Here is an 18,165-nt window from a genome sequence, read left to right as displayed (position 1 = left end):
TCCCCTGCACAGGGGGCTAGGTACGGAGAAGCATGGTTCCTTATTGTAGCATCTACCACACAGAATCAGAGGGAAAGAGGTTAGCACGGGTGTCGGGGTTACTAATATTTCATATAAGCGCTCACAAAGGCATCTCAAAGACAGTGGTATTTGAGGACAGATTACCATACAGCTGACATCTAGCTCCCTTGTGGACTCAAGCCTTGGCCATTGACCTAAAAGTGCTGTGTGTGGCAACGTGTCACAAAGCTTATGCATTTCCCATTTCTAGTCCTACGTGGAAAGAGCCTCAAGCCTCCTGCAGGCAAATACATGTAAAATGAAGCTTTGTCTATAAGCAACAGACTACAATCCGTTTAACAAGAAGGATGATACAAAACAATTTCTAAAAATTAAATTTAAACTATATTTAAAAGTTTCATATAAGGGAATATAGTCTCAGATATCTCAAGAGTCAAGACTAATAAATGGAGAGCACCATGACTGTCCCATGGCCATAAGAAAATATTCAACTTCTCTCCCTTTCTAAGGTAGGATGAGAGCATAACAGAATTTTCCAACAAAGATTTCCACCAAAATAAAAATGTCAAAACAATTCATATAATCTGTAAGGAAATATGCTAGGCATAAGAGAAGACAGCAATTAGTAAGCCATGATCCTAACTCTCAAGGAATTTATATTAGAGAGGAAAAAATAATGCTAGTGAGGATATAGAAAGTGCCACAAACCTTTGAGAGGGGTATAAATAGAGCACTGAGGAAATATACAGGCGAGGGAGGGAGGCGGAGGGGGTTGCAAGCTATCTGTTAAAGAAATATGTGAACTGCTAATGAAAAAGAAATTGGAATTAGATTAAAGGTAGTAAGGGGGAAAGCAATTCAAGTAAACAAAATAGAGATGAGGTAATCTAGTGTCTCCTTGTGTTCTCTGGTGAAAGTAACATCTGCATGCTCATGCAGACCAAACGAAGCCCTGGGACGTCAGCTTAATGAAGACCTGATTCAAACACGAGAAGTTAACTACTAAAAATCAGTTTTCCTTCGCGATGATTTCTATGGGCCCAAGCTTTAGCAGAGCCCACCTTTCCGGCCACTTCTCTGTCCCTTTCAAACTCAGGGTGCTCTTTGGTTCCTATCACTTGCCAGACAGCAGAGAAAATCACTCCTCATTCAACTCTTAAGTGCCTGAAGGCCTGGGAACATTTCTCCCAGCTGCCACAATTTAGTGGGAAGAGCAGGGGATTAAGGGATAAGAAGGTATAAAGAAGTGACTGCTGTGGCTTAAGTCAGAAAGTCTCACAAGTCAATCAGCAGCTCCTTGTTTTCACCATGAACATGGCATCAGCCCAGCAAATGGCCTTGATACATCAGTTATGCCTGTCAGCACTGAAATGGACAGGATCCTGCAAGGTTCTCAATGTGAAAGCAGGGTCTGAGGGAACCTGGACCAAGGAGGGGAGTCAGTGCCATCCTCTGCAGTCCTAAACTGCCAACCTGCCATCCGGAAATGTGAATATGCAGGTGTGTACTAAGTCCCGGTGTCATTCTCTCTCCTTTAAATTACACCCATCTCCTCTTCTTTCTTTACTCTAAAGCCCTCACCCAAACTGTCTGTATATCAAGTGCCAAAATCCACTGGGATGCCCTTTTCTTAACGATTTCTAGACATTAAAATGATAGATAAATCAGATCCTTTTGTTCTCCTGCCTGAAACACTCCAATGGTTTCCTGGTGCACTTAGGATAAATTCTAAACTTCCAACCGAGATCTGGACCTTCTTTGCTCTCCAACCTCAACTACCAGCACACCCTAATTTCTAGCCTCGGAGGTTTTAATTCCCTTCCTAGAGTATGCCAAGTTTTTCCTGCCTCGTGGCCTTTTCAATTCTGAACACTTTTGCGTCAAATCTCCAATGGCTGGCTCCTTATTATTTAGATTGCAACACTCAAGACATATATCTGTTGGGTGAATGAATGAAGAAATAAGTAAACTGACTTGAAATAAAAAATGGGGGAAAAGGAAGAAAACTGGGGAATGGGAGCAGCTCAAATAAAGCTGACCTGTAGAAGAAATCAGCATGAAATAACTTTGAGCAGGAGAGCAGAGAAGTTGTCATCTCCGTACAGCTCTTTACAGAAAAGGTTATTTCTCAGGACACAATATCTGTGTGCTTTCTTAGCCATGTCACCGATGCTCACTGTTCAAAGTCAAAGAGATACACTAGGGTCATCCTTCCTGACCTTCAGGGACCCAGCTCCAATACCACTTCACCTTGGTATAAACATCACCTGGCTCCCCTGAAGTCAGCCCTCCTTCCTCTATGCTTCTACAACACTTGGCATCTGCTTTTCTGAGCATTCAGCACACATACATGTCCTGGCCTTTGTGCAGACCTGGCTCCTTCATAAAACTGAACCTCTCTGAAGACTCACATCTATGCCCCAGAGGGTAGAATGGAAATTCAATGGATCTATAAAAATAAAAGTGTAATATGCTAACTAGACTGGACGTCCTTCCGGAAGACCTTCTGGACGAAGCAGGGGCTAGGAGGGAAGCCTCGGTCCCGGGTGCCTGCCAGCAGCCAGAGGGAAGCCCGGGTCCCAGGTGCCAGCCAGGGCTGGGAGGGAAGCCAGTGCCAGCATCCAGGGGAAGGGAGGCCCATTCTTGCATGAATTTTGTGCGTCGGGCCTCCAGTTTGTGTATAAAAGAATAAAGAGACATTTAAGTTTCTTTTTGTAGTGTAGTAAAACCAGATAGAAACTTGCAACCCAAATCCTTGTGTTATAGCTCAGTAGGTACCTTGTAGGTACACCCTTACCTACCATGAGTCCTTGGGTTTGCCCATAACTTCTCTGCATGTTAGTAACAAAATCTCTCGTTCCACTTAACTGCACAGGTGAGACAGTGAATTTAAACAGATTTTAAAGCTATTCAGTGCTGTAGAATAACTAGCTATTAAAACATGCTAATCTAATATCTTACCATCATTCTCTGAAACTGAATTTCTCTCCTCGGCCTCTGTGCAGTTACACTTAGAGGAAAGTTCTAGCTGTTTTATCTATAGTTTGGATGACCAATACCAGTTCTAGCTGTTTTATCTACAGTTTGGATGACCAATACCAGTATCCATCCCTTTATTAGCAGTAACAACTGAATTTAACTCTTCCAAGAGACAAATTATTTCTTAATGAGAAAAATAGAGTTATGTGATCCTCCAAGATTAAGTCATAGTGTTTGTTAAGCATAAAACTGAATTGCAAAACTCTTATGTAACTTTCGATTTTTAGATAGCCAACAAATAAATGTAGTGAACCAATCTGCACCAGAATAAAATAGTAATGTAAATCTCTTGGTAAAAATAGCCAGATTACATCACACATACTTAATTTGCTATAAATACCAAATTTCTTCAACTGACCAGTTCAACAACAATGGACCACTTTTTCCCTATTCCTCTAGGTTCAACTAAATCAAAACATCTAATCAGTTTACCACTTCTTTTTGGTAGAGAAATTTGAGTCAGACATCTGACATCCTAAACCTGCTCTCTAAATTCCCATATTGATATGAAATACAAGCATATTAATGCAAAAAATACAACATTCACCAGAAAGAGGCACAAAAATGAGAAATCATAGGCAAGGACACAGTGAAACTTCACTTTCATACGTTGCTGGAGGCAGAAAATTAGTTCAATCATTTGGGAAAGTAGGTTGGCAATATATCAAGAGCCATTACTATGTACATATTATGTGAAACAAGAATTTCAGCTTTGGGAATATATCCTAAGAAAATAATCCACAAAAAATAGTTCCAAATACAACACTTTTCATTGTAACATTATTTATGATTAATAAAAATTGAAACCAACTTAAATACCTAACACCTGGAAAACATTTAGGTTCACTAGGTAAGGCTACACTAGAGACCATTATGTAACCTTGAAAAATTATTGTAATAATGACTACATTGCAATGTGAAGAAATAGGCATGGCATACATCTAAGTAAAAAAGACAGGATATAAAACCTATATACTCTGTTAAAATTGAGTGAAAGGCAAATATGCAAAAAGGAAATAATGCAAAATAAAAATGCTTGTGTTACAGTGGTAAAATTATGGACATGTTTTTGGAAAAAATCTATATTATTATTTTCACAATGAAAAATTATACTTTTAAGACAGGAATACCAGATGAAATCAAGTTTATTTATCATCTAATTTATCCTTAACAAATTATAAGAACAGTATAATTATAAGAACAGTATTATTAAGAATTACAAATATTTTTAGAAGCACACTTTTATTATCTATAACAATCATAAAACTTTTCTCTATGTTCTACTTCAATAACATCTCTGAAGATAGATTTATTTATAAACTGTAATATATGCCAACATAGTTACTGAATGAGAGAGAACATGTGTTTAAGCTACTCCCTAGGTTTGTTAGGAATCATAAATCATCAAGTTTTCAAATGTCAACTTTCTAAATAAGAGAGAAGCAAAACACTGGGAGAATCTGGCAGTTTCCAGCATAAAAAGGTATATTTTAAATACTATCTCAACAATCAACACATACTAGTTCCTTTCTGCTCATATAAAAATCTTTCTATCTCTTGGTTTGATAATTTAGGCAGTATTAAGGCAGGTAAAAGATAACCTCTTAGTTGATTACAGTATTAAAGCATAAAGTATAATGGTGTTTATTAATTTTCTTACAACTTTAAGTATGTCATGTAATTGAAATTATGTCTAGCTCTTGAGAAAATATTGTTGCTTACATTTTTGGTCAGCTATTACCTTTATTAAAGATTCAGCTCTTTAAACTAGAAATATTATCAAAATGTGATATGCTTTCAAGCATGAATAAGAAAAAAAGGGATTAAAGAGAAATAAAAAGGAACATTTATACCAAAGGACGTGTTATCTTTGGGTATATTTCATTCATTCAACATTCAAAAAATATTTCTTGGGCATCTAAACTCCCAGGCATAGACAAAGACACAACAGAAAATAAATAATTATATAAGAAGATGATAAATACTGTAAAAAACAGAATAGGTTAAAAGAGATTACAAATGCTGAGATGGGGGTTACAATTTCAAGAAGTATGAATAGGATTCATTGGGAAAGTGTCATAGAGCAAATATTTGAAAACGGTGGAGTTAACCATGTGGATATTATGCAAAGAGAATTCCAGGCAAAAAAGACAGCTGTGACTGAAGGCATACAAGAGACCAGAGTGGCTGAAACTAGGTTGTAAGAAGATAAAATAGCAAAAATGAGGTGAGCAAGGTTTGAATAGGAAGTAGGTCAGATCATATAGTATCTTAACAACCATTTTGAGGCCCTGCCAGTGTGGCTCGGCAGTTGAGCATTAACCTATGAACCAGGAGGTCATGCGGGTTGATTCCCCGTCAGGAAACATGCCACATGCCCGGGTTGCCGGCTGGATCCCCAGTAGGAGGCATGTAGGAAGCAGGCAATCAATGATTCTCATCATTAATGTTTCTCTCTCTCTCTCGCTCTCTCTCTTTCTTCTCTCTCTCTCTCTCTCTCTCTCTCTCTCTCTCTCCCCCTTCCTCTCTGAAATCAATAAAAATATATATATTATAAAAAAAAACATTTTGAGGACTGTGGCTTTTATTCTGAATTAGAGAGCCACCAAAGACTTCTTATTTATTTAAATGGGAATACCCTGACTGTTATGCTAAAACAACAACAACAACAAAAACAAAAACATACACACAGACTGATAACTGTAGCTACAAAGAACTTGTTATAGGCAGTCAGATTCAGATTCTATATTTTGAACATAGAACCAAGATTTCCCAACAACCTGAATATGAAAGACAATATTGAAATAATTATTATTTTTTACCTAACAACTGGAACAAAAATCTATCCGCTGAAATCGGGAAGACTGGATAGAAGAAATTTGAGGGGCAAGTTCAGGAATTCAGTATGGACATTTCAAGTTGGAGATGTCTATCAGACTCCCAAGTAGAGATGCACGTGAACAGATACAAATTTGGGAATGGTTGGCATATAGATGTTGTGGAAACCAGGAGGCCAGATGAGTTCAGAAATGAAGTTGGCACAGCCTGATCCCTGGTGCATCCCTATTTTAGGGGTGGAGGGGAAAAGAAGGAACCAGTAAAAGAGACTGAGAAGGAGCTACCAGTGAGGTGGGAAGAATATGAGGAAAGAGCAGTGACCTAAAAGTCAAGTAAAGAGACAGAACAGAAGTACAGTGAGTGAGCCAACAGGAAAGGGAGGACCGAAAAGAAACCACTAATCACAACCCAGCTGACAGTAACAAGCAGATATCACAAGTCACAATGAGGGGCATGGAAGGGGCTCAGGATGGCTTACTTCCTGGAGGAGAAAGAGGGTGCATAAAGTAATTGTTAAGAGGCTTTCATTATTGTAAAAGTGTTGGTTTATATATACCAAAACATAGACATTAATGTTTTCCGTCTCGATGCAAGCAGGGCTGGCTATATAATCTGCAGGGCCCTGTGAGAAGTGAAATCACGGGTGCCTGGCCCAATAGTACTCAGAATTTAAAGATGGAGGCAGCAGAGCAAGAAGCCAAGTGCAGGGCCCTTCTAAGAGCAAAGCCCTGTATGACCTTGACTGCATGGGACACACCCATGAAGCTGTCCCTAGACCCAAGGCATCTGACCTAGAACAGAAATGTTGCTGGTACGTCAGGCTTCCTTAGCTTTAGGTTTCACAAAAGCACTGTTCATTGAAGAATATAAGCAGGAAAAAATAATTGATATCAACGTAAGGAGAATCTGTTAGAATGCAATTTCCTTTTCCCCTCAAGTTGCTTTCAAAGCTAAATCAGCATATATGGATCTGAAGTCATAAAACGACAGCAAAAAAGGGGCTGAAGAGTCATTAAATTCGATAGCACTAATAAAACCACACGAGAAAGGGGAAGAAAACAGGCTTACTTTTCATTGGTATGCAGATGAAATGTTTTTTAAAATCTCCCTTCACAGTGCTTTAGAAATTTTGGTCAATGTCCCTAAATGAACATATAATATATAAATTTATTTTGGTTCCAACCCATTGGCATAAAAAAATGATGCCTCAATCAGAATACTAAGTATGAATGCTAAAACTAAGATAGAAAACTTCCAGCTTCTTATAGTGATAAAACAATATTATTTCTTCCATTTTGAAAATACATGCATACATAAATGTATTTCTTTATCCAGCAAATATGTTCAGTCTTATTCTACATGTAGTCAAAAAGGGAGATGAGCAACACCTCTATTGCATACTCCAATTCATACCGTGGCAAATTTGGAGGATTTTTTCTGCCAGAAGTTTTTGTAAAAATCTGTAGTGTATTCTTATTCCACAGTGTCTTTCTAGCTCAAAGGCCTCTTGCTCTATGGAGCCCTACCCAATCTTCCCAAGTACAAATAATCACGATTCATCTGTGCTTCCCTGGCTTGTGTTCATGCTCACATTACAGCATTTTTGATACCTACTGTCATTACTTTTTTTCAAACATATCTCTGCTGCTAGAGGGTGACATCTGTGACAGCAAAAACAGTCATAAACTGATGCATGCCCAGTATCTAGCAATGTATCTGGCAAATATCAGGTGTAACACAGAAGTTTCCTGAATAAAGAAATAAACTGTGAGCGACATGAAATTGTCTCTGGGCTATGTTCAGAGGCAGTTAGTTTGTTAGGAATGGGCTGAATAAAGGGGTGGGCTATGCCACTTGGTTTCACAGACCTCTGTTTCTTGTGGTCCACTGTTAATTTCACCCCCAGCGTAACAGCTATTAGACTACTTTGATTCTCCCTCTAGACTTGGATAAACCCTTTGGGGTGAGGTTCCAATTACACCTATCAGGTTCAGGTGACAGATCAGACTGCACACAACTAGATGGGAGTATGGCAGGTAGGTGCAGGCTCACTTAGAGAACTGCTACTTCTCTTTACTAACTGTATGGGGCCATGCATTTCATGTTTGATGAGAAGGAAGTCAACATAGGTGGCAAAGTAGGAGGGGGACTTGGAAATTAATTTTAAGCAATTTTACCAAGAGGTGAATTTCTCACATTAACTAGCCTCATAACACAGCAAGACCTTGAAGTTACAGGTTTGCAGGAGGAGTCTCAGATTGCTTTACCAGGGGATACGCACGCACACACACATTAAATTTTATGGTGGGGTGTTGCTATTTTAAAGATAATGTTCAAGTTTATTATTTTAATAAGCAAGTTTGCTTATCTTGGTAATTCAGTTTAAGGCCCTAATGTCCTGACTCGTATGAGATTTGAATATAAGAATTACATTGGGTTAAACAAAGGTCAGAAGATTCCTAAGGGAATGGACAAACCAACAAGAAATTTTACCTGAACCATACACTTTCAATGATTCTTAGTGGTTTCCTTTTCTAAACTCAATCATGCACTCTATTGGAGAAAGGGTGTTAGAGTTCTGATGAACGGCCCCACATAACTTAATAGTCACATTGGTATGAAAACGAAGTGAAACCCATTCAGCTCATAATCTCTAGATGTTCTAATTTAGCATTGAGAGATTATGTCAAATTAATTCTACTTCTCTAAATAGTACTATGTGGTTCCAAATAAAGTAATTCAGACAGTTACCTGTTACAATGGATGAAATCCTTGCCCTTCTACCTGAAACAAACTGCTCCACTTGTACATTGGATCCACCCGTCACTGTTCCTGGATGGTACCCGCCCCCCTGCGTCACTGACTTTTCCCACTTTACAGGATCATTCCCATAGCAAGAAAGCATGTTCGATCAGTCCCCACCTTTATAAAACCATTACGCCAGTCCTCCCTTATCCACTGTTTCACTTTCCAGGGTTTCACTTTAACTGCAGTCAACTGCAGTTTGAAAATATTAAATGGAAAATTTCAGAAATAACTAATTCATGTTTGAGTTATTTCTCTATCATATTCTCTTTTTAAGTAGAAAGACAAAGTTTGCCCAAATGGTCATTTGAATAACCTCATCAGAAGGATTCAAAATAAAATAAATCTCATGGTCTTATCATTTTGCATTGAAGCAATATATTGCATAGATGACACCTTCCTTTAAAGATGCATGTATTGGTGTTTGTCATTTTTTAAATGGGAACAGCATTCTGACATCACATTAAAATGTACATATTTAGAATGAGAACTTGCATTGCATGTGAAGAGAATAAAATATATAGAACAAGCTGATATGTAATATGAGAAATCAGTATGAAGGAATAAATGAGTAAAAAGTTAATAAGGCAAAGAACTTAATACAAGGATCTAAGAATTAATCTGTCAGTTGATAACATTTCAGCATATCTGCTTATCAGTGTAGAAGTACAAATTTGCATAGAGACAGAAATTTGAGCAGAATGAAAATGTAACTCAAAAAAAGATCTAACTTCAGAAAAAGAAAACATAAAATGATCTTAAATACTACTATCATTTGCTATAAGACCTAAGTCCATTCTATTTTCTTACTACTTCAAGTCCTTATTTTTTCACTTTCATTTATTATAAACAGTTTGTAATTCTTTATGATTCTATGACTTTTAAATTTCAGATTAACATATAGTAAAAAAATCCCCAATATAAGATATTAATATTTTAAAACTATTGGAAAGTTAGATAAATTTTGTAATTACGCCAAAACCGGTTTGGCTCAGTGGATAGAGCGTCGGCCTGCGGACTGAAAGGTCCCAGGTTCGATTCCGGTTAAGGGCATGTACCTGGGTTGCGGGCACATGCCCAGTGGAGGATGTGCAGGAGGCGGCTGATCGATGTTTCTCTCTCATCGATGTTTCTGACTCTCTGTCTCTCTCCCTTCCTCTCTGTGGAAAATCAGTGAAATATATTTTAAAAAAAAAAATTTTGTAATTACCTAAAAGCAATATTATGCTTTAGATGTCTGTAATGTTTTTTAAATATTACATTTTTCTCTTCATATTTATTTAAATATGAAGAGAAAAATTAATTTGAAACAAATGGAAGCAATAGATACAATTTAAAATAAATGTATAAATACTGAAATTTAGAAGCGGAGGTGGGGGGAATCTGTGATACTTGGTTCAACTGATACTTATCTAGAATTTTATTTTGAGTATTTATTTCACCAAAATCAAAATTAATTTTAAAAGATACCCACCATATGTGGTCAACTTACTTTACAATGATCATATTGGAGCTGTAAGGCTGGAACATCCCCTCCAATAGGCATTTGTTGTTTAAGCTCTTCATCTTTCATATTCAGCCATTTGATCAGTTCTTCCAGGGATATCAGCAACCTGTTCCACTTCTCAGCACTGGCCTCCAAATGGGCCCTGTTGAGAAACAATGCTGACCACATTTAGATGTTTGAAATGCATCCAAAAAAGTATATACTTTCTCTTAGCCTAATAATCTTGTATGACCAACTAAATGTTCATGTCTAAGAAAGAAGCCAACTCTTTGTAAAAAAATAAAATAAAACTAATAATAAAATTATAGTTATTATAATACTATTGACCATGTTTCTTAATAATATATATTATAGATATAATTTCCTGTAAGGAAGTTATTTTGAATTCAGAGTACATGTTGGTACTATCTATCAAAATTATAATGTACACCTCCATACCACAAAAGCATAAACATGAGGCTTTTAAGAAGAATGTGCACAACATAATGTAAAATTGTAAAACCAAGTTTCTGTAGTTTATGTGAAGTATATATGCACATTCAGAATAATATTTTCTCATTTCATCTATATACATGAAGAGAGGGATAGAGAAGAAAGAAATTATATGTATAAACAATGTTTAGAAAGATGTATACCAGCTGTGGTTACTAGTAAGAACACAGTAAACACCTACTTTTTATGAATTTTTGTAACAACAATATTTACAATAGGCCCATATTACTTTTCTTCCCAAGAAAAACTAATTAATTTTTTTAGGAAAGGAAATTGCTAATGTCCTGATTTCTTTTGTAACCAAATAAACTACTGAAAGCAGACCATCACCAATATTTACATCAAAACTTAGAAAACAATAAGGCATTACTTGGACACTACATTATTTGGGTTAAGACTGACTGATTTCCAGTGACAAATTTCCACTGTGAATGAAAACAACTGAGCAGAAATCACTGATTGTAGTAGTTTATAGTCTGCTTTAAGGGAAGTCTTTGTTTTAATAATAATTTCTATTTTTCACACAGAAGAGTACATTCATCAGATACTTAAATTATGAACTTCACAATCATGAAACCAGATTTAGGAAATACATTTTTATGTGATGAAGGCTCCAATAACAGCCAAGGCCTCTGAAAATAGAAATGCAAAGAACAAATTTGTTCGTTGTTCCCATAAGGGTCTTGGAGAAAACCCACGTATTCAGTCTCCAGCCCACAGCACATGGGCTGGATTTGAAAAGACAGATCCATCAGAAACAACTGCAGAGACTCAAGGAATCAGCATTTAGTCAATCCTGCTTCACCCCAGTGGACAGACTGTGAATGTGGACTTAAGCACTAATCTGCGTGAAATGGAATTACCTTGACCTTTCAGATCAAAAGGGCAAGGCTGATAGAGACAGACATAAGCCTTGTTCCGCAACAGTTTGCAAAGACTAAGGACTCAGGATGAGAAAAGATTTGGGGCAACACCACGTGCAAGAAACCTCTGTTGATCAGGTTTCATATCCTCTCAGACAGCAATTCTCGCCTTGACATTGGCATTAGGATTGCCCCTTCCACAAAGCTGCTTTTTTACTGAGAGATACTAGACACGGCCACTACTGTCCCTCAGACCTACCAGTGACTTCCTTTTTTGGACATCTGACCTACTTGAGGCTCTGTCTTAAAGCGGAATTACCTGTTCTAGATAATTCAAACAGATATTTCCCCATTGATCACATTAGGTGGTACTCCCAGAAACAGATAACCAATATTGTTTCTTTGTTTAAAAAGTTCATAATCTTTTCAGAACTATAAGTTATTGATTTCTAGCTCATCTCCAATATTATTGTTTAAAAGAAAAATTTCCCTAAAATAGTATGAATCAGCATTCAGTCACATACAAAAAGCCAATTGTCCTGTGATCTATTTTTAGTTCCACTGTCTACTGGCTAATAGAAAAAGAATTAACATTATATGTCTTATTCAAAAGAGCTAGGTATAAAATAATTTAAAAAAATAAAATTTAAAAACAAAAAGAAGTTTATGGTATTTTTATAGTTCTTGGAGAATTGTATGATTAAAAATTTTATTTTATTCTCTTGCATTTACAATCTTTTCTATTCATTCCATAGGTGCTATAATTGACCTCACTTTACAAAATTGTTCCTTTCTTTGAGTCGCCTCTTTTTCATATTTATCTTTTTTTTAAAAATATATTTTATTGATTTTTTACAGAGAGGAAGGGAGAGAGAGAGAGAGTCAGAAACATCGATGAGAGAGAAACATCGATCAGCTGCCTCCTGCACATCTCCTACTGGGGATGTGCCCGCAACCCAGGTACATGCCCTTGACCGGAATCGAACCTGGGACCTTTCAGTCCGCAAGCTGACGCTCTATCCACTGAGCCAAACCGGTTTCGGCCATATTTATCTTTTTAAAAGTTAGTTTTTAATTATAGTTGACATACATTATTATATTAGTTTCAGATGTAAAACACAATGCTTAGACATTTATATACCTTACACAGTGATCAATCTGACAGGCCTACTACCCGCCTGACACCATGCACAGTTATTACAACACTATTGACTATATTCCCTATGCTGTATAAAATTGCTCTTTAATGAGATTCCAATTCCGCTCGAGTGCTAGCTTTTCTGTGTTCATATTGATTAATTTTAGGCCAAATATGTAATTACCTATCCCTGATAAATAATGATTTCACTCATCACAGAGCAGAACTAAATAATTTCAATTATATTAACTGAAAACCTCTCTGAAAGCTAAAACTATTTTGCCATAAGTACATTTGACTGATCTGATGCAATTTCTTGCCAGTATTTTTAAGTATAATTTTTTTAAAAAGACCGTTATAAACCAGAGTAGAAATCAGAGGTCCTTAGTAAATCAAGAAGTGTTTGACACTCTGTGTGCAAAACACGTATGCACATACCCTGACCTCTTATTTTAGATTATTTGATCCTGCATCTTCAATGTCTGTAGTTAACTCTTTAATCAATAACAAACCAGACATTCCTTTGATTTCCAGTTACACACTCATTGTATTGAAGAGCATGCAAATGCCTTTTTCAATGCAATTAACTCTCTTCACTGAATAGAAATAATAAAATTGATTATGGAAATCTATGGCACTCAGCTCCTGAAGAACTATTTATAAAGAAGATGACAATACTTTTATAAAAGATATTAAAGTGACTTTGAAATTTAAAAAGTCAACATTAGTATATGTACTTCTCTGCATCTTTCTTTTTCCATAGTAAAAAGCAACCTGATCTAGCAGAATCTTTGCCTGGAAAATCTGTTTTGGTTATTCTCCAATGGACTATAACTGTGTTTAGTGGATTGCTACCATATGCCCAAATAAATGCATGCTTCCGTAGTAGCCTTCAGTGTTCTAGTTTCAATTTAATTCTTTCATCTTACAAGATGAAAGCTTTTTCTTGGGCAATAGGTTGAATGCTTTGCAAGAAGAAACCTTAAATTTGTGTATGATGTTAATTGTACTTTCTCAATTTGTCTCTAGACACTTTAAAGCTTACATTCCCCCAAGACTTTAGAACCAGTCATCAATCATGTTTTCAGAATCGTCAAGTAAAACATTTTTTTTTATTTGACACATATCTGTGGGCACTTACATTATAGATAATTGACTCATTATCCTAACTCTCACCTGCTTCAGTTCATTCTTTGGTCACCTGACAGGGGCAAAATAATAAATACTTTCACTGAATGAAAGTCTTTATCAACCTAGGATGATGTCTACTAAATAATATGCTTTATAAAAATTCCCTCTTTTTAGATTGAATAATTTAATTTACAGCTGACTAAACATTTATAAATGACAAATTATTTATAAAAATATGCAAAAAGTTTTTAGAAGGTAAAGATTCATAAAAATGATAATTATCTAAGTATACAAGTTATCCCAAAAAATATATAAACACTTCAACAGCTGATAGCTCAATTGATGTTTATTTCTTATCATATTTAACCCACTGGAATTAATAAATTATTCAAAGTGTGTATACATTTTTTGGGACACCCTGTAGTAGAGAGTATCCTGCCATTTACTTTATTTATAATATTTTTATTTTTGAAATACAGTTGACATTAAATATCATATTAATTTCAGATATATAGCATAGTGGTTAGGCATTTATATAACTTATGAAGTGACCCTACCATAAGTCTAGCACCCATCTGATACCTACATACTTATTACAATATTATTGATTATATTCCCAATGCTGTACTTGATATCCAAGAAAAAAAATGAGAAAGGGAGGGAAGGAGGGAGGGAGGGAGGGAGGCAGGCAGGCAGAGAGGGTGGGAGGGAGGGGGAGAGAGAGAAAGAAATGATGTATTAATATTTATTTTAAAACACCAGATGCCTCTTCTTTTCAATGTTTTTTTTCAAATAAGTTTTTAGTCCTTCTCCCAGTATACAGATATGAAAAAGAAAGGAAACTTTGTAAGGAGGGGCATTTATTAAAATAAAATAGTTTTTTTCATTTATTCAATACAAACAAAATTTATGTAGCAACCACTCTGATATCAGGTACTACACTGGTTCAGAAATAGAAACTTCAGAGGTCAAGTTAGCAGAAAGACAAGTAATCCAAATGCACTCTGAAGTAGGAAACCTACCAACTCCAGGAGAGAACTATGGCTGAGAGAAAGAAGCAATGTGTTCAGGAAGCTATGGTGAGACTGTGGAATACAAACTCAAGCCCAAGCTCTTTCCCAGACAGACATGCAGACATCTGGAAAGCAGGTCTACCAGAGAGTACATGACCCAACCTAAGAGGAGCAAAGACATACTAACCCCTATTGTGTGAGGACTATAGATTTAGATGTCCAATTTGGCATTCTCACAAAAAATCAAATTTATTTTTAGTTTATGATTATAACTCATAGATTACAAGTTAAAGTTATAATAAAAGAAAATACCTTTGTTAGTACAAAATCAACCAGTAACATCAAAAAAGGATTATTTCTGCTCCCAGAAAGAGAATGAAGACCCATTAAGAAAAAAAAATGAAGTCCTCAGAATTCAGTCTGTGCTGAAGGAACACTAGAGCTGGGCTTCCAATATGGTCACCACCAGCAACATGTGGCGATTTCAATTAAATTTCAGTTAAATAAAATTTGAAATTCAGTTCATCAGTTGCACTAGCTATGTTTCAAGTGCCAACATGTCACATGTGGCTACTGGCTGCCCTACTGAAGAATGCTGATGTAGACCACTTCCATCGCTGCAGAAAGCGTAGGGCCCAGCATCAACCCAAAGAGAAAAAGAAAGGAGAGAGCAGCAGAACCTTCCTCTATTAGACCTGAGAAAAGGAAGTTTTAGTAGTTTTACAACATGCTTAGCAAAATCAGTTACCTAAGATTAAAAGTGGAGTCAGTGACATTGTAAAATGTGGTAATATTAGATGTAATGACGATGTTAAAGGTTAATATTCTCTAACAGCTTTTAAAAGATGCCCTGAATTTTTATGAGGCTCATAAAAGAATGGGATGATAGAATTTTGTCTTTGAACTCTGTTTTCATTAGATTTGACAATTTCACTGGCCTTTGAAACCATATGTTAATAAGAACCTATATTAAACATCACTAAGCTGATAAGTAGATATTTAATTAGCATAATCCTAAATTAAATAAATGTAATATAAAAATTTAAACCATGTCATTCCCATTACTGAATTTATTAGTATATTTGCAATTCACATTTTTTCCAGGGAGGAAAAAATATTGTCAAATATTCTTAAGAGCCTAATTCCTAGCTGAAGTTTCAAATCATTAACTATCTTCTCTTACGCTGTTCTAGATATAATGTACAACTGAATGTATTGGTTTTTAGCACAAAAGAATATTTGGTACCTTGGATATTAGTATTTAAAAAGTTTAATCATAGTCATCCAACGAGATTATAAAATAATATTTATGATATTAACCAAGATACTGAGCCAAATATTATTACATAGTTCCAATGACCACACCATGGTCCAAGGAACTAATGTCTGTAAAGCACTTAATGTAGGTCTGGCACATGGATGTTTAATAAATACTAACTGTTATTATGATCTTTGGCAGATATTCTTTTTATAAAAATGATGATCAATTAGAGCAAATGCCCCCTGCTATGACAATATTAACTTTATCACAATTAAAACACAATTTAAAATTCAGAACGCACAGAAGGGGAATTTATCAGATGGCCTCACTCCCAGAAAAAAAATGAAACAAGACCACCTGCAGAGAGGGAGTGTGGGAGCTAAAGCAGAATCAAAGTCTTTTAAAAATAGGCATGGTGGTGAAGATTACAGAACACCATTCAGCATCACAATACCAATTCTAAGTAGAAAGTCTCAAATTAAAGTAATGATATTTCTTACTTTCTAGGGCAGCAGTTCTCAACCTGTGGATCACGACCCCTTGGGGGGTCAAACGGCCCTTTCACAGGGGTCGCCTAAGACCATTGGAAAACACATATATAATTACATATTGTTTTTGTGATTAATCACTATGCTTTAATTATGTTCAATTTGTAACAATGAAATTGGGGGTCACCCTAACATGAGGAACTGTATTAAAGGGTCGCGGCATTAGGAAGGTTGAGAACCACTGTTCTAGTGCAATACTAAGTAATCTAGAATTAAGAGCAGGAGAAAGAGAAGGTGTGATCATCAGAATGTCAAAGATTTAAAAAGCAGATGGAAAATCAAGGGGGAAGAGGAAATTTAAGATCCTGACATCATTGAAATGGCTTCTGACGGAATCCAAACTGGCTAATGGATTGATGAGTTTGAAAAAAGGAAGGGTTTAAGCAACTAAAGATGGGGACAGAGATGGGCAGGTTTAGGAAGAAGGAAAATAAAAAGAAAGCTAAGAATTCAAAAGTTGAAAATATTAAAAAATGTATATGTATTTTTTAAAACTCTAGTTGTAGTATTGTAGATTAATTATATATACAGGACAAAAATATAAAGTTGGATAATAGTATAGAGGTGGTCCTGTTATATAATAAGGTAATGAAAGAAGGTACCCACTTCATCAGATCCATAACTTTAATGTGAAGGAGAGTTGATTTACTGATGATACTGTAAGCAATTTGGATTTTATAACAGAGAGCTCTTCTCTAACCAACATGGAAAACAGTGGCATTGAGATGCACATGGGCAGGTGGAATGTAGTAAAATAATACATGTGCTCTGGAGAACAATTTGCCCTTGGTCTCTTGAAGATCAAGCGTCTCAGGAACACCAAGTTGACATGGGGCATGAACTGAATCTTAGGTAGGGCCAAGTCTATGGGACTTGGAAACAGAACAGGGATAAAGACTTTTATAGATAAAGTAAAAACAGAAACTTGGAAGAGAAAATATAAAAAATTATCAATATCCACACCCAAAATGACAACTGAAGAAAAGATGGAAAAGGAAAGGGAAGTCAGATGCTTAAATTAATGAGGAAAGTAGGAGAGTGCACAGCAGATCAGGAGGAAGCAAGAATTAAATGGTGAGAGGGTAGACTAATGGATGTATTCACTTCTAAGGAGAAGTTGTTGACAGATGGAGAAGCAATGCTTTGGAAACAGTGAAGAGGCTGCCACCTCTCCCTGTTACCAGCTGTGTGGCAGGACTCCTGTTCAGCCAGTGTTCTGCGGGTGCCATACTAGAAGTCTTTGGCTGGCATTCTGATTGTTTGGTATCCATACCAGTTGCTAAATATGCAGATTATTCCCAATGTCTGCCAGGTGAGGAAAATGGACACATTAAACTTAAATTTAATTAAATTTAAGTAAACCAGGCAATTAGGGGGAAAGCCAGTTTTCAATTATAAAGAAAAGTGGTGGAAGAACTTACAGAAATATTAAAGGCACATGAGATTTTGTTCACAAGAGAAGTCAGTGTTAAGGGTAGACTTTTCTTTAAAGGAATGAGCAAAAAGCCC

General features: G+C 36.1%; 1 protein-coding gene across 12 annotated transcripts in view; it reads right to left on the bottom strand.

Moving 5' to 3' along the window:
- The window catches only part of UTRN (utrophin), a 443,932-nt gene that overhangs the window by 113,520 nt on the left and 312,247 nt on the right, over nt 1–18,165 (bottom strand). For 11 of the 12 annotated variants that reach the window (XM_036316081.1, XM_036316083.1, XM_036316082.1 and 8 more), the window contains one exon: nt 10,196–10,352. In XM_036316081.1, the coding sequence (XP_036171974.1) occupies nt 10,196–10,352 (157 nt within the window). Of the gene's footprint in view, nt 1–10,195; nt 10,353–18,165 lie in introns of those variants that run through there. The other variant, XM_036316090.1, reaches the window with a different exon arrangement.

The sequence above is a fragment of the Myotis myotis genome, unplaced genomic scaffold (genome assembly GCF_014108235.1).
Source record: "Myotis myotis isolate mMyoMyo1 unplaced genomic scaffold, mMyoMyo1.p scaffold_m19_p_7, whole genome shotgun sequence".
NCBI lineage: Eukaryota > Metazoa > Chordata > Mammalia > Chiroptera > Vespertilionidae > Myotis > Myotis myotis.
The sequence above is the reverse complement of the archived record's forward strand: the minus strand, read 5'-3'. Positions and strand labels throughout refer to the sequence as shown.